Below are 16,717 nucleotides of genomic sequence, written 5' to 3' on the forward strand. Positions count from 1 at the left end.
GGCAGATTTTCGAAATCTTTCAAAAGAACCGAGATAATTGAACTAAATTGTAATTATAAGGTGTGACAATTAGAGAGAATACGACAAATAAATGGTGCTTGCACTTTGCGTTCAATTATGTTGGTTAAGATAAGAAATATTAAGAAATTCTCAGCTTATAAATTGTTCAACATTATATCATCATTGGTTTACTAATTTTCTGTTTTTGGATACTGATGAGCAAAACTAAGATAACTCAGAACAATGGGGAAGTGTAGGAGTATCCTGATATCTGCGAAAATACGGAGGCTTGTACTTGCACTTGAAGCTCTATTATTAGGGCGGTGCAATAGTAATGCGCGTTTGATTAAACTGTATCTGATTGCAAAATGTAAGCAAGAGAACATCAATCAGTTGAATATTTTTCAGAATGATCCTCTACTTTCAGCCAGAGCGTAGGCAAAAAATTAGTGGCTTACTTGACAAACTACGCTGTATGTAGATAGAATCAGTTTAAACGGTGCCCGCATTACTTTTGCAGAACCCTGATAGTTTGGTAACGGAAAATATGTTAAAAATCAAACTATTTGTGATATAACATCATGCAATGTTTCAATGGGCATATTTTTCACATCTCTAGCAGAATCTGAGAACTTTGAGCCCAAATACAAGTACAGGTAGCCGACTTTCAGAGAAAAGACGGTAAATATCAGGTTCGAGTTTTGGCTAGAAGCAACTTAGGAGAATCTTGACGATTGTTATTTGACATTCTATAGATTTAGATAAATTTTCTCAACAATTCTAAAACTACCACAGATCGTCGAGCGGGTAAAACCCAATTGGATCAAGCGATTAAACCACACTTCACAGAGGCGAATGTCCTTTTCCACAAGATTAGTCGTACTAACCAACAAACGTTTCAACGGAAGCCACATCGAAATCCTTCAATTTCCGATTAACGCTCTGAATCTAATTATCCATCGTTCCGTTTTCCATCCACTTGATCACTATAGGAAATGAGAGAGATTGCTTTCCATGAAAAACACCTTGCCCGCAAAGTCCAATATTTTAGATTGCATCATTTATTTTTCAGACTACATAGGAAACTTTATCGAGGCAGGAAACCGTGGTCAGAGATTGTTCGAGTATTAAAAAATTGCACGTGTTTGTTAAAACTGAAATTGTCATCAAAATACTGCGGAAGCGTCATGGAACTGACAAGTATGATTGGCATCACTGGTTATGGGTTGAAGTTGTTTCCTTCTTCATGTCTATTTTGGATTTTGGCGGAGTGTTTGTCTGTAAAGTATAAGTTTCCCTGATTATAATATTTTAAGGTCCAAAAAATTTGAATTATCCAAAAACGTGTAATATTTAGAAGGGTTTCGTAATCATCAATTTTAACCATTTTATCCCTGTTTTTGTAAGATATATGTAAAAACGTTCAATGGACAAAATATCATGTATGATGAACTTTTTGTCAGTTGACTGCATTTGGATATCTATTACAGGAAGCCATAAAAACAGGCTTGAAGTTGACAGTTAGAAGGGTCTTCTATCACAGGTGTTTCGATAAGTTTATTTCTTCTGCTCTAATTTATCGCTTATGCCATAAATAAGCGAAGCTCCGTTGGCTCATCAACTCACTTTCTTTTTTGGAACCTTGAACTTGGCTTCTCCAGCTTGAACCTTTTTCACTCGCTTTCTCGGCTTGCTTCTTGGAAGATTGTACCGTTTCTGACTGGAATACTATGATTTATTGATCATTCACGGAATACTTATTGAATCGGCCAATATTTCCCAGCATCGCGAATGAGCACTTGGAGAAAGTTCGCTTGATTACACTTCCTCTCCGCAAAATTCAGTTTTTTTTTAATTTCTGAACTATTTTTCGAAAATTGAAGCGTCTAAAGCGTTGTTGAATATTCAGCTAATAAGCAATAAGTGGACACGCGACGCTTCCGAACCGGGGTCGGAGTCAAATTTAAGAGATATTAAAGCCAAATATCAGGTTCCTTTCTGCAATACCGTGTTCTCTTGAGAGGTGTCAAAAATATTCAAACTATAAAATTATTTTTGATAATATGCATGGATGTTAGGAACAGAAATCAGAATTTCGAAAATTTCAAAAACCGAGCGTTTTAGGAGTACAGTTTTGATTTGAATATTTATGAATTTTTCTTGGATTAAGAGCTACACCAGTTTTTCGCGATTTTGTGATAGGATTTTCTAAAATTTGAAAATCGGAAGATTCCGATATTTCGAAACAAAAATAGCTTGAAAAGGAAAAATAGCTTCAAAAATAGCTTGAAAAGGTCAATCCGAGTTCCGAGAATCTGGCATAAAATCAGAAACACCCAATAAAAATTCGCTAGAACACTTACATTTCCATTCCACATCCAGCTGCCAAATGAACATCAATGTTATCCAGATTTACGGGCTTGAAGCACACCTCACACAAATCACAACCTTTTGGTTTGTTCTCAAACTGCTGAACGCCAGAACAAACCAATGACGACGTCATAGCAGTCATCGATAATTCCCAAGCTTCTGTAAATTTGTAGCATTGGTTGGAACAAATCAAGTTTAGGATTTGGAAGGCAAAGTTAAACTTTGAATTTCAATGTGGGTTGAAAGTGGCTCTAGAAGGGAATGAGCACTTGAGTGACAGGACAGACGTCAAACACACAGGTAAAAAAAAACTGAACGTTCACAACGATAAAATCAGAGTACGAAAAAGAATCGGAGAGAAAGAGAGTAGGTCGAGCAAATATGCACTTTTGCCATATAACCCTCGTAACTTTTAATTCAAATTGACCAAGAGAAAAAATTAATGAGGCCGTCGGGTTCACCTGTTTTAAAATGAACGCTGGAGAAATCAAATGTACTGTTTGCAATTTTGGATTCAAAAAACTACCAACATACAAAAACGATGACTAGTAAGAGCTGGCTACAAAGAACTGAGAGGGATGAGAACGGCTTATGCGAGTGGGTGAGTGAATACTTGACGAAGCAGCAACCGGTTGAATGTGTTCGAGAGAGGTCTTTGTCACACCCCAATATGATTAGAAACACATACATAAAATCATTTATAAAAGCGGAAAGAGGTCCGGAAATTTGCATTCTGCGTGTCTACAATCTGTCGGCTAATCTAAGGTTTTGTGAGTTTGATGAAAAAAAAAATAAAGGCAGTGAAAAAATGTGTTTTTTAAATGTCCATCAGAAAGATATAACGGAGCGGGTTGGTTTAGGGAAATCGAAATTTCTAGACCACAATGATTGATTTTGAAGAAAACCTCCGGGAATGAGAATTCAGCAGATATATCAAGGGGCATCAGAGAGCAGAGAACTAGAGCAATTTTTAATTAGCAGTTACCTGAAATGAGGGGTACCTTTGGTACCACCTTCTGGTGTTTGTGTGTGTGTACGAGTGAGCCCAAAAACGAAATTGGTTTCCGGCGGCGTTTGGGGAAAATGAAAGCATTGAATATAAGGTAATTGCTAATATGGGTATGCGGCTTGTTTTTGAGAAGACTCGTACTGAAAATTGTTGTGATGAAGCGCTTCATACAGAAATATGTGTCCGGCAACATGTTGAGTTAGTCAGAAGTGTCAGGGTATTTTGAAATGGCATTTTGGAAATTTTACGAAATGTCGAAAATTTCGAGTTTCAAAATATCGGTATTTCGGAACTTCAGAATATTACTATTTCAAAAAATTTCGGATAATTAGAATTTCGGAATAGAACCTTTGCAAATATTTCGGTTGCAATTTCGAAAAAGAGTTTTGTCGAAAGTGAGAAAATTTCTGTGAGGAAGTGTGAAAACTTCATACAAAATATGTGTCTAACAACATTTTTAGTCAGAAGTGAAGAGTTTTTATTGATTCAAACAAACGATCTAATTACTCAAAAGTGTCAAAACTAAATTTTGAGAGAGTACACAATAACAGAAAAACTTGTCACGTCGGTTCAAAATCAAATCACATTCTATCCTCAGATAATCAGAAAAATGAGGAAGTAAAGTCAATTTGTGCAGGAAGCTCTCATATTGCTGTAGATAAAAATTAGTTTTTAAAAGAAAACTTTACAATTATAAATTCTTTGAAAAACGAATTTGAAAACCTCGAAAACTTGCATTTATCATTAAAATTCAAACCATGGTTATTTTTTCTTTTTTCGATATCCCGCGAATCTGATTAAAGGTCAATTTCTTTTGAAATTGTCTTTTCTGGAGACTTCTTGTAGTTAGAAAAAAACATGGTTGGATCCTGGTCATAAAGAAGAAGAAGCCCGAAAAAAAGCCATGGCGATGAAGAACTGGCGGTCTCTCAGACAGAACTACTACTGCGAAAAACGCTCAAATGTTCCTGACACACTGGTGTGTATTGCAATCGCGCGTTTTTCATTGGGGAGTTCCGTATTACCCAGACGTCCTGTGAAACGAGTGAGTGAGAGCGCGAAGTAAATAGGCGGACGCGGAAAATGAGAAGATTGTATAGGTGCAATCCTTTTAAAGCAATGAAAAATGGGTTGGGGGTTAACAGTGTTTGTTCGTGGCGAGACCCGAAAGAAAATGAGGGGGGAAAGGAAGTAGCATGATGCATATATCATATCGGAAGCTGAAATCTTTTTTTCTGCTGGAGAAAAAGGAAGAAGGAGGAAGCTGAATAATTCAAGTTCGAATTCCGATAATGTTCTTCTTCTTCTTCTTCGTCTTCTTTGCTTTTTCTCTCTCTTTTCAGAAAATTTGTTCTTCGTATCATTCTGTCATCTTGTATATATCTTCTTTTTTTACTCCGACACAAAATAATGTTTTTTTGGCATTAAAAAAGCAGAATAGAAAAATGGAAAAATGAAAAAAAAAGGGGACACCGTTTGAAAATCAATCAACAAAAAAGATATACAAGGGTTTAGTGTATATGCATATGCGTGCTACGTCTAAAATTCTGGAATTATAGAATTTTGTGGAAAAAGGCGAGTGGGTGGAGGGGAAGAGGGGGAATATGGAAAAAAGGAGGGGGTTCGTGTCAAAAGAAAAAATATGAATAAAGGACAGACAACCAGAAGAACAGTTACTCCGAATACAAAACGGTCGAATACTCGAACGTACTAAATATGTAAAGAGATCTTCGAATAGTGGGTTTTGTGTGTTGGGAATTAGGAAAATGAAGGCGAAGAACTGCAATTTACATGGCGGAATAGAACAAAAAAAGAAAGAAAAACACAAAGTAAAAGCAAGCAAGATGAACGGATTCTTAGAAGAACATTCCACATCCGCTTCTCTGCTTCTCCGCCTTTCTCAACATCGCAGTCTTGCACTTGTGTGAGATCTCCACGGTTCCGGCTGAGTTGACCCATGCCTCTCCGTCTCTGTATATGGTCAATTAAGTAAGCATACAAGATTTTCGCTGTTCACTTACGATTGCATTGGGAACGAGTGATTTCCCTTGAACACCAGCTTGGCGTGCTTGGCTTGTCCGATACACAATGGGCTGGCCAATCCAATTTGCATTTGAGCAATGTGGAAAGATGAGGTCACGGCAAACACCTCAATGGTCTCGTCGTCGCAGTCCTGGCGGTGGCTGTCGTTGTAAGTAGCCCATGGCTGAAATTCTAATGATAAGAGTCAAGAGTGGTACATTTTTTCTACCTTTACACCGGCTCCCCAATATGGGATATTGAGGAAGATGAGCCCCTCAATGTCTGGAAGGTTGACGTGAACATCATCCAAGTAAAGCTCGATACGCTCGTTCAACCCCTTGCAGACGCGCTCGAAGACATCTTTGGTTCCGAAAGTGAAGAAAAGGAACTTGTTGAGTAGTCTGAAAAGTACAGCAGTCAGTTTTAATTTCTGGTTCTGTCCTAATTACTGTTGAACTCTCATTCTATCACCAAGAAGGGAATTTCGAAAAATCCTAATTACAACATAAAATAACGTAGCACGCCAAACATTCTGGTTCCTATATGCCAGTAACAATGTAAAACACTATGTAGTTTTAAAAAAAAAATTTTTCAAAATATCTACAGTACCGGTCAAGAACATGAAAAAGTCTAGAGCAACTTTTGAACAAAGTTGATAAATTTTTATTGGATATTTTAAAAGGGGGTCGATAACTTACTTTGAAACAAAGAGGGAGGGATTAATCAAACCGAATAAACTTCAAGTTCCAGTCATTAAGACGTATTGACAGTGCCAGTCATTAAGAGAGATGTCTGGAGCTCGGCTCTCAAGTTTCCAATGACTATGAAAATTGTGAAAAATGTAAAACAGACCTAGACTGGAAACTTTGCATTTCCAGATTTTCGGCCCGTTTTGGTACTGAAAGCATGAAAAAACTCTTTCGGGTATCAGAAAATAGTTAAAATAGAAATGTTTCAAATTCTGTGAATGCAAAGTTTTGAACCTAGGTCTGCTTCACATTCTCTGAAATTTTATTTGAGAATTTTGTTTTTCTACATTTTAATGACCTCTACTATACTTGACGTTTATTAGGTTTGATTAACCCCTCCCAATTTTAACTCAGAATGTCTCACTGAAACTCTTCCACTACCCCAACTGCCAATGCTCAAGCTTAATTGAAAAGTTGCTCTAGATTTTTCCATGACTTATGTCTAACTGTTTTAACGCAGTTTTTTCTAAATAATCCGGAACGTGCGTTTCATTCTATACTTTTTGAGGCCCCATCTGTCAACCTTTTTTTCTTTTTCTATCAAAGACATTAGAAAAAATTACAAAAAGTTCCTTCGTCCCTCTCCTCCCTTCAAATTTTCATTACACTTTACCTGCTGCTCATGGCTCTTGGAATCGACTCTCTGGTGTTCTGCATTCCAAGGGTGACGCATGCATCGACTCCAACCGACACGTAGTTGGTCATCGACAGCTTTTTGTTCGACTGCAATCGTACTCCAAGCTAGAATTATGGCACACTAGTTTTTCTCGTACTCTCACAACTATGTCCCCCAAAAAATTGTTCCCGGACTCTCAATCTATGTACCCTCATCTACTCACTTTTTTCTGGCTTTCCGCGTCGATTGTCCAGCGGTCGACGAATGTAACCTCCGCTTCTTGTATGTCTTCCATCAGCTAGAAAAAAAACAGGTCTATATGTAATTATCTGATTCCGGACGACCACGTACCTTGATGACGTCGATGTCGCCGCCGCATTTTTTGCCCCATTTCAACCATCGGGAAAGATCGTTACCAGTGCCGAGAGGTAAAACGGCTACCTAAACGATATTAGATTTAATCGGAACGAAGCGGTTTTAGAAATGTGGATTTCAAAGAGGAAAACCTATTAATGGGGGGAGGGGGACTACCAACCGGAATTCGTCGGCTGAGTGTGTCGATTTGATCTAGGGCCGAGCAGATCGTTCCGTCTCCTCCAGCAATCAAAATGCGTACTTCGACTTCTGGATGGTCGTCGATCCAGCGAAGAGAGGCAGCTATATTGGACTTGAGGACATCACAAACTTGAGCTGGGTGGAGATGAGCTCTAAAGTTGCGCAGCAGTTGCTTTCCGGCTCCAGATCCACTCTTCGGGTTGACAATGACCATGATTGGACGCCAGTTGGCGATCTCGGTTGGAACTTCGATGGTGTCTATGACAGCCTGGAAAAAAGGTTCATTCAAAAACCATCTAATTTATTGTTTTTACCATTCTTTGATTTCGATTTCCTGGCTTCCTCGTAGTCACACAGTAGGGTGGGATGATTGTCCGTGCCAAGCGTCCGAAATCGCAGTGAAGTGTGAATTTAGGTTTACACTTAGTGTGCACAACACGCCAACACCTTCAAAAAGCGTACAGTTTGTTTGGTAAGAAACGTGTAATTTTTAAAGTAAAAACATTTAGAAATTCGAAATTGAGAAGAGCGATTCTGTTGGGAGTGAAATGGACAAAAATAAGTTATTTCTAAGTGATTTTTTCTTGATCGGCTACAAAGATAGAGATTGTTATCTTGATGAGAAGGGAGGAACCTGGTTCCTAATTTTGTGAGGCCAAGAGACCAACTTCAATATTGAACCCAAATGTAGCTAGTGGGTCAGAAATCTATATACCGGAGGACGGGGTTCCAGACAGGCCCCTACAATTCTACACAACAAAACGATGGACTTGTTTTGATAACAATGACAAAAATGTATCCATAAGCGGAATTTCGGAGGAGTATCAAATTTAGTTGTATAGTCCCTGGAGTCAGTCACACTCTGAAGACTAAAGAATCGATACAGTCAACAAAACGGAACAGGCATGTGACTGCATAGGTGATTCATGAGACCGTTCGTCAAAATGAAAGTATAGTTTGCATCTATTCTGCAAAGGCTCATTGACTGTATTCAATCGGTTTGGGAGGTTTATAAGATCAATGACTTTTTTGAAGTGGCCGGTTGATTTTGAAGAAGAAGTATCTTCTTCAAACTGTGTGAACCACACAAACAAACAATTAGTCGTCGTCTATTTGACGTCACTAATCCTTAAAGAATTTTTTGTGTAATTCGCAGGGCCTACAGTCTATTCATAGCGACACGTTTCGACGGTGTGATCAATTCCAATGAGAAAGATGGCAGAAGGGACAGTTGAATGTATTATTTGCAATGTCCGGTAAACGCGGCATATCGGAAAATAGACACCAACGGGAGTAAACGATTATAGCTAATCTGTATGTTTCACCTCAGGCCATACTAGTTGGTTTCGAAAAGAAGAAAAAAAGAGAACACGCCGCCATGTGATGATTATAATCAGCAATGGTTTGAGGGGGGCAGGGAAGTTCAAACGAGGGGAAACAAGACAGAATGGACAACAAGGACAACAAAAGTTCGTTTGACAAACACACACACATTCAAAACTGATTTGATAACTAGTAGGGGAAAAAAAGAAGAGAAGGTTCTGAAATAAGGCCCCGTTTACTATTTCGTTTTCACTCTTTTTGGAATTGTGTCGAAGAATGAGGAAAATAAGAAAAAACCTCTATTCTTCTGATTCCTCACAAAAGAAGGAAACTGCCAGAAAAGCATCGTACGATCAAATGCGGTTGTTGAAGAAGGAATGAAATAGTGCCGTAAGGAAGGGCCATGCGCAGAGAATCAGAGTGTCGGTGGTGGTGGTCGCAAACATACCATACACACAGGACACGATAAACCGGATGGATCGTAAGAGAGAAGAAGACGGACATGCGAAAGGATAGACATACCGACCCGAAGGTAGTTTGTCCCTGTCCAGCCGACTGCGCAACCGTTGCGCCATCCGAAGGATAGCCCAGCGGATAGCCTCCAAATGATTCGAGGATGATAGGATTGATCGCAAATGTTTTTTTTCTACTTTTTTTCGATTTGGGCGGCGTTTCGGAGATATCTTCCTTGCGGCTCTCACCCTCCTGACTCAACGCGATAGGTGTCATGTGGCTAAGCGGCAAGCAAAACATGTAGTGGAACTAGCGGTTGATAATAAGTGCAGATCAATGGGCGAAGGGAAAGGTTTTGTTAGTTTTTTGATTTTCGGAAGGTTGATTCCCTGTCGATTGCTTGTGAGGGAGGAGAACAAAGAGCGAAAAAATAAGTAAAGGCAACGAGTGATCACCATACTGCACGTTGAGCTTTCAACTTTGAATCTCAAAGTGGATGTATGACTATAGTAACCAACAAGAGATACCAAGATTCTAAGCAATTCGAATTCCGCAAACTGGGTATTTCATTCTGCCAATCTGAATGTTGTCAGCTTTAAGTGGGATTAAAAGAACCTCTAAAGTAAACTAACTGGATGTGGTTACGAATGATTGATTAAAGTGAGAATAGGGCGGAAAATTTTTTATGGTTTTCCGCAGACTCGGTTAAAGCCAATTTAGTCGTCCAGTCTGAATTCCAGATATGGACAACTCTGCCCACTAGTCTAGACATCTTGTTATAGACATTTTTGATTAGCTAACCTTCCCAGCAGATCTACCATTTCTGATACATTGGACGTTTCGTTTTCAATTTCTAATTTAAATTTCCCTACGCATTTAGATAAAAATCTTTGTTGGGAACGTGGGTTTGAAAAATACAATAAACTTTACTATACATAAATATTGAAAAAATCAAACTTTTTCGAATCACTCTTTCTGGGTTTCAGAATTTATTGCTCATAAAAATTGAACTAACTGGTTTAGAAATTTTATTCACATGTAACATCTTTCCCACGAAAAACAGATTAACCAACTACCGGAAGTTGCCTCTGGACTTCACGAAATTTGAAAAGACTACCGTGTCTCCTTCAATAGAAGCCTGCCCAAACTGTCAACTTTGAGCTCAATTATCTCGATTTTTCTGCAAGATATTAATACATTGTTGACAGAAAAATTAATAATCAAAATATGATCAATATTTTATCAGTTGACAAATTTTTTATATCTTTAACAGAAATTGAGATAATTGAGCTTAAAGTTGATGATTTGGGATTGCTTCTATTATTAAGACAGTAAAAAGTACTACGTTTTGTACTATCAGAATAGGAGATCCATTCAACGAACTCAATATTGTCAGGATTTTTTAGCTTTAAAAAAGTCTGGTAAAACGATATCAAAGGTTACGGTAGGCTTGTTAGCCGCACTAAACTGCATTGAACACACAGCTGCTGATCTCATAAACCTCTTACTTTATTAAAACTCTATGCCACCATCGAGCTATCCTCATAACAAAAGAACACCTGACTGAATTGAAAAAGAACCTACTTTCCTATTCATCTTCCAGCCCTTTTTGTGTGATCAGTCTAGCACTGGTGGTCTGAACTATCGCTACTGTGGCTCAATAAAAATGTCAGGGGCGATTTTTTTCATTATTCGGTTTAAACCGCCTATAGGCTGCCCGATTAAAATTTAGTATTCGTGAGTTCTCGGAACGCATATTCTATATGTTTCAAGGAGAACATCAATTCGGCGAAAAACAAGAAATCAAGGATCACGAAGAATTTGTATACCTACACATCCTTCAGAACCATAATTTATAGTATAAATATTTAGAGTCTTGCCCACAATATTGTTTCCTGCCATCTAGTTACAAAAAATAGAAAAAAAAATAGAAGAAAGAAAGATCCGGAAGAATCTATATAGAAAAAAAACAGTTTAAAATGCGGAACAAGAAAATTACGACTTAAAAGAGATTGACGGCGCGAATGGGCGGCTAAGAATGCAAGCTGATCCCTCTTAATTCCAGAAACCTGCTATAAATGATTGGAAATCTAAAATCAAGAGAAAAGCGTTATTGAACATGACTATTTTTTCTGTGATGACGCCTAGATTGGCATCATTAATCGCTCAGTGACATCCCTCAAAAATGAGGTTACGTTGAATCGCACCCACACAAAATGACTTAATCTACCTGATACAGTAATATTTCCGTGACATCATCTTTGCATGATATGTGAATATACGATTCAAAAAATGACGTGTGGGGGGGGGGGGGGGGGGGGAAGAGCCTAAAATAGATTTAAAGGGAACAAAAACGTCCATGCCATATGGTTCGTTAACAAGTTGGTAGCTCCTCTAATCTAGTTAAAAATCAAGAAGCACTGATTTATGACGCGACTAATTCTCAGACAGCGACTGGAATTTCTAAAATTCTTAAAATCCAAATTTTCAGCAAAATAAATCCTATAAACTCTCTTGGGTACTCATCAACGCAATTCTTAGTCACCTCTTCATAAAATTTTAGCTGTTGTTATTGTCAAATAAAAGTCTCAAAAATAAAAAAAGAGAGATTGAGGGCGGATACAAAATCCGCTAGCTCTACAGGAAATGAATACCAACGGAGGAGAGGGAATTGTTTTTGGGGAGGGGCTGAAAAGAAAGAAAAAGAGCTCTGGAATGTTTCAGCACTTCCCTGCACTCTAGAAAAACGCAATTTCCTGGTTTTTAACGGGGAAAATGTTCGAAAAAAGTTTTTTGAGGAAAGGCAGAGAATGATTTCATTTTGAAAAGGCAAAACTGTTGGTTTGGGTGGGTTAGGGTAGGGTGAGAAGAAAAAGGAAAAGCCTTGGAAAATAGAGAAAAGAACTGTTCGATTTGTTTGCGCACTTTTGCTCGCAGTTTTAACTTTTTTTCAGGGGAGAGAGAAGGTAAGAATGGAGACGAAAAGCTTACAAAAGTTGAACAATCAGAGATCGGAGTAGACACGAAAATTTCAATGATATTTCCAGACGGATAAAACAAGCTTATGGCTTCACTAAAATTCAAAATGATGTAAATATCATCAAATCATCCTGTTAAGAAAGTGATATCAGAAAATGAAACAGATTTTTGTACCGAGCCTGGTTCTGCAAATTTCAGCTTGCATTAGCTCCTCATTTCCGATTTGATGATTTTCTAGAAGAAGCTAATTTGAAGAGTGGAACAAATATTCAGAAATAGGATGCTTCGAAATTTATATCAAAAATCTTAAACGCGCGTGTTGCTCTCGGTGTCAGGATGTACGTTTTCAAAAAGCTTGAAAAATAATATAGATTCGCGTGACCCTTTCAGAAAAAGTGAGAAACGGAGCTACACACTAGTAAAAAAGCTAGCTATTCAAAAAATATTTCGAAAGAATTTCAAAACCATACCATAGTCAACGAGGACAAACCAAATCACACTTTAATATTTGGAAATAATAAATTTGTGGATTACATTGTATTGATACAAACTCCCGGTTGAAGAGATAAGCAACACTCAAGTTTTATGCAACAACTTGCAGAAAAAAGAAATTGAGAATCATTCTCTAGGGGTTGGAACTATAGAATTTAAACGTGAATTCTATAAAATTCGATATAAAAAATCTTCAAACGATCACGGATGTGCGACATCATAAATGAAATAACCGGGGAAAGATAAAAAGAAATACTCGAGGTTACGACTTTCACTTATCATTACAATCAATATGTGCCATTTATAGCGTTTCAGGTCACAACGGAAATCAAACATTGAAAAAAAAGAAAGAACTCACCAAGAACATCGAAAATCTTGAAGACCAACACCACCGCCGCATAGTTCTTCGCAAACTTCACAGAAGAGATCCGCACCAATGTTTCCGCAAATCTGAATGAGTAGTTTGTATTTTCTCATGATAAGCTGATAAACCTACCCAATGATGGTCAAAGGTTTCTTTTCGACATAGCGTCTGATTGACTTTGCAATGAATTTTTGTAGACACCGAACGGAGGCAGTTTATCTGAAAATTGAAAAATGATAATGATGGCGAGTTGAGAAAAATAATAAATTATAGTGTAAGACAACGACAGATTATTTTTGAAAATTTTAATGTCAACGATTTATGTTCAAAAACAATAAAAAGGGGTTCTTCTAATTCCAATTGTCAGAAATTTCCGAAACGTTTGAACATTGAAACCGAATACTAGCGCACATTATCACAAAAACAGTTTCTTTGTGCTCAAACACTGAGAAATCGAGAAGGAGAAATACTAATGCGGGAAAATCTTTAAAAACCCGTGATAAAAAACCCATTAACTTGGTGACAGCTTCTCAAGTTTCTTGTTAGTGATACAAAATAGTAGTCAACAAACAAATAGTTTGTCACACACCAAAAAATAGTTTTCTTCAGTTGAAAATTTTTCGAAACTTATCACAGGAGCCGAGATAAATTTGGTCAAAGTATACAGTTAGATAGTTTTTATTATATTACTGGATTCACAGTAGCTCGTTTTTGATAGGTAGAAACCGGTTTCTGAGCCGTGTTATATCAGTTTCAGTACCAAATATCGCGTTTTCAGTGCAAAATAGCACTATTTGAAGACGATTCACTCAATTTCTAGGACATTTCAGAACATAAAATGTGTTCTGTTATGCTTAGAACTACATGAAATGTCATATTTCAGATACTATCTCGAAAATTGTTTTTTTAAACTTTCGAATAAACCTCCTCCCAAGCTTCAAAGTTGTCTTGCAAATTTAAGATTCTCATGAAATACGAAGCCCCACATTGAGAAGTCATCTGCGGAAGTTTTGTATGCATTATTGAAAACAAACTCCTAGTATCAATATCAGTTTCCCGTTTGTAAACTATCGTTTCATAAACAGCTACTGCTCGTCTGCTCCTATTCATTCTTTTTCAACTTAATAATATTGCTTTCCTTATAAATGTTCAAATATTTATTCCTAATTGTTATCTATCTCATGTCGCCGGCATAACGTTATCTCTCTGTCGATGTTTTTCTCACTAGTTGGTTTCATAGAGAACAGTGTTGGGCCCCAAATATTATCGATCGTCCTAATGACCCTTCATAATACAGGTAAACAGAAGAGAATGGACCATCGTAGGCCGAGCGCGCACACACGTAGTTCCTGCGTCTCTTCTCTCTAACCACGTTGATCTACGTGGCGGGAGATTGACCCCCGAGAGAATCTTCCAGGTCTTTATGAGTCATTCAGTCGCTCTCATCGACAGTCTATGGGCTATTTTCGTTCATTCTCTTCCTTATTCATTAATTTTCTGATTTTTCTCTCATTTTTCGTTTTCATTTGTCCCGTTTTAATAGTAAAAACTTACATTATCCACTTTAAGAAGACAGTTATCACATTCGTAACCCGATACGATATGCTCTTTACATCCGGAACAGTAGTTGTGTTGCTCTTCATGTTCGATAGGGCTCCAGTAGTGTCCGCCTACAATGAGAAGTTCGTTAGTTGGTTTCCGATCACTGATAAGTAGTTTTCTTCTTTGATTTCTTTTCTCTCTCGGCGATCACAGATGTTAGGTACTGCTGTTTTTTTCTCGCTTATTTTTTTGTTACAACGAGAACATATTAGTGTTTCTAAGAGACCGGAAGGCATTGTTTTTGTCGAAATTTGGGAGAAATACGTAGCAATAATCAAATTAATGGATGGCTTGTACTGTTTATAGATAGACTAGCTTCCTACTCCCTACCATTTTTCAATACGGAACAAAAAATGCACCAAAGTCATTTTCTATTAAAAAGGAATCGAAAAGAACATATTTCTATAGGGCTTTAGATGCCATAGAAAATACTTTTTTAACATTTTCGAGAGAGATTTACTAATCTGGTATATGAGGTACGGCTACCCGAGATTAGTTTTATGCATTTTTGCCAGGACGTCTAATTCCTTGGTTGCTTTTTTCAGTTTGAATTCAATTTTTTTCCTAATGAGCATAATTTTTCAGCCGTTTGTCCGGTTTTTTGACATTTTTTTCTCAATTTTTTAAATTTAAAAACTCACTTTTCGAAGATGTGTCGTTGATAGTTTTCCTCTTCCGAACTGCCCATAGTTTTCGAAATACCCATAGCATAAAGGTTGAAAAAATGATGAACAGCGCTGCGGCTAACAACTCATCATACACGTCCATTTCCATTGTTTTTTGATATATTTTGAAGGCGGTGAATTTTGATTGAGAAAAAAAACGAAGAAGATGATTTGTGTTGAAAAAATGTCCTTTAGATGAAGTTCTTCTCAGAGCGACTCTTCATTTCTCGGTGCGTCTGTTGTAATGGCATAGCTTTTTGGGTGACTAGTTTTCGTGTTTCTATTTGCCATCACCCAGCCTTCCTCGCACTACTCGCTCTCTTTTTTTTTATATATATTCCGTGAAGGAAAACGAATGAAAAGAAAAGAGAAATAGCCGCGTCGCGCAAGACCTCAATGCGTTGCGGCCACGTTTTTGAATACCAAATTAGGAGGATGAGCGTTGGGTTTACAACCTGAAATTGAATTTAGATGATATATTTCGCAATAAAAAAACTGTAAGAATTGAAAGAAATGGGTTGAGCTAATACAACATTCCCACGTGGCTTGAAGCAAGCTGACAACCGAAAACAAGAGATAGAGAGAAAACCAATAGAATTGAAGAGAATATTAGAAAAAGAGAAAAGAGGGAGAGAGAGAGAGAAAGCGCAAAATGTGGGTGAGAGAGAGAGAGAGAGAACATGAGTTGTATAGTGCAAGCACAAGGACAGCTTGTATTAAAAATAATAATATTATGGGACATAAATAGATGAATTGTTGAAGAAAAAGAAGAATCGCAAAAAAAATCGGAAGACACAATATTGAACCGTTCTCTGGGTGTGTTGTCAAGGACATCTAACGTCATCGGGAAACTTTCGGAACAGTGTAAAATGTATTGGGCAAAAAGATTAAACAAAAAATTTCACATCAAATAAAAATCCGTACGTTGAGCAAATATAGAGTCATCAGACGAGTCAATGAAATACAAAAAAATAACCACTGGTTTGGTTTTTTTTGTGCTTCTTTGAAGTAATCTAAAATTCGATTTCTTTTAGTAATCTAAACATTTTTCCTTGTTTAAACTTTGAATTATTTTGTTTTTCTGTTTCGTTGACCCAGAAACTTTCGAGGTGTTGTGATTCCATTAATTCTTGCTTCTCCCTTGCCATTGTCCCTGTTCATTAGTTGATAGAAGTTTTTTCTCTTTTTCTGTGTATGTGAAAAAAAAATCTGGTCTCATATTTCTTAAGACGGGGTCATCCTCCAGATGGCAACGAAAGCCAAGTCAGTGCCTTTTGAAAACTTTGTCTCTCCGTGCTCATCTGCCACTAACGTCATTCACAAACTGTGTCTGTTCTGCTGATCCAACAAGATTACGATAGTTCTTTTTTTTTATTTTTTGCTGATTTTCCTTTTTTCTTAAATGTCATCGTCCAAGGTGTGTAGGCTGAAATTCCCATTCAAAACCAATCGCGCAGAAAAGAAGAATGGGATGTACTCCAAGAGTCCATCTTTTTTGGGCTCTATATTTCTCAAATT

General features: G+C 37.4%; 2 protein-coding genes across 2 annotated transcripts; both read right to left on the bottom strand.

Moving 5' to 3' along the window:
* Positions 1-1,212: 1,212 nt before the first annotated feature.
* Positions 1,213-2,512, bottom strand: CBG27690 (the record flags this gene model as incomplete). The annotated part of the gene is made up of 3 exons (XM_045239609.1): positions 1,213-1,278; positions 1,627-1,720; positions 2,364-2,512. 3 exons carry the CDS (start codon positions 2,510-2,512, stop codon positions 1,213-1,215), a joined length of 309 nt encoding a protein of 102 aa, XP_045099530.1.
* A 2,723-nt stretch (positions 2,513-5,235) lies between these two features.
* Positions 5,236-15,308, bottom strand: Cbr-dgk-2 (the record flags this gene model as incomplete). The annotated part of the gene is made up of 12 exons (XM_045239610.1): positions 5,236-5,350; positions 5,401-5,585; positions 5,631-5,802; positions 6,764-6,891; positions 6,990-7,064; positions 7,118-7,207; positions 7,302-7,589; positions 7,636-7,768; positions 12,927-13,018; positions 13,065-13,151; positions 14,487-14,602; positions 15,176-15,308. 12 exons carry the CDS (start codon positions 15,306-15,308, stop codon positions 5,236-5,238), a joined length of 1,614 nt encoding a protein of 537 aa, XP_045095426.1.
* Positions 15,309-16,717: the final 1,409 nt, after the last annotated feature.

This window comes from Caenorhabditis briggsae (genome assembly GCF_000004555.2).
Source record: "Caenorhabditis briggsae complete genome, chrX, whole genome shotgun sequence".
Lineage (NCBI taxonomy): Eukaryota > Metazoa > Nematoda > Chromadorea > Rhabditida > Rhabditidae > Caenorhabditis > Caenorhabditis briggsae.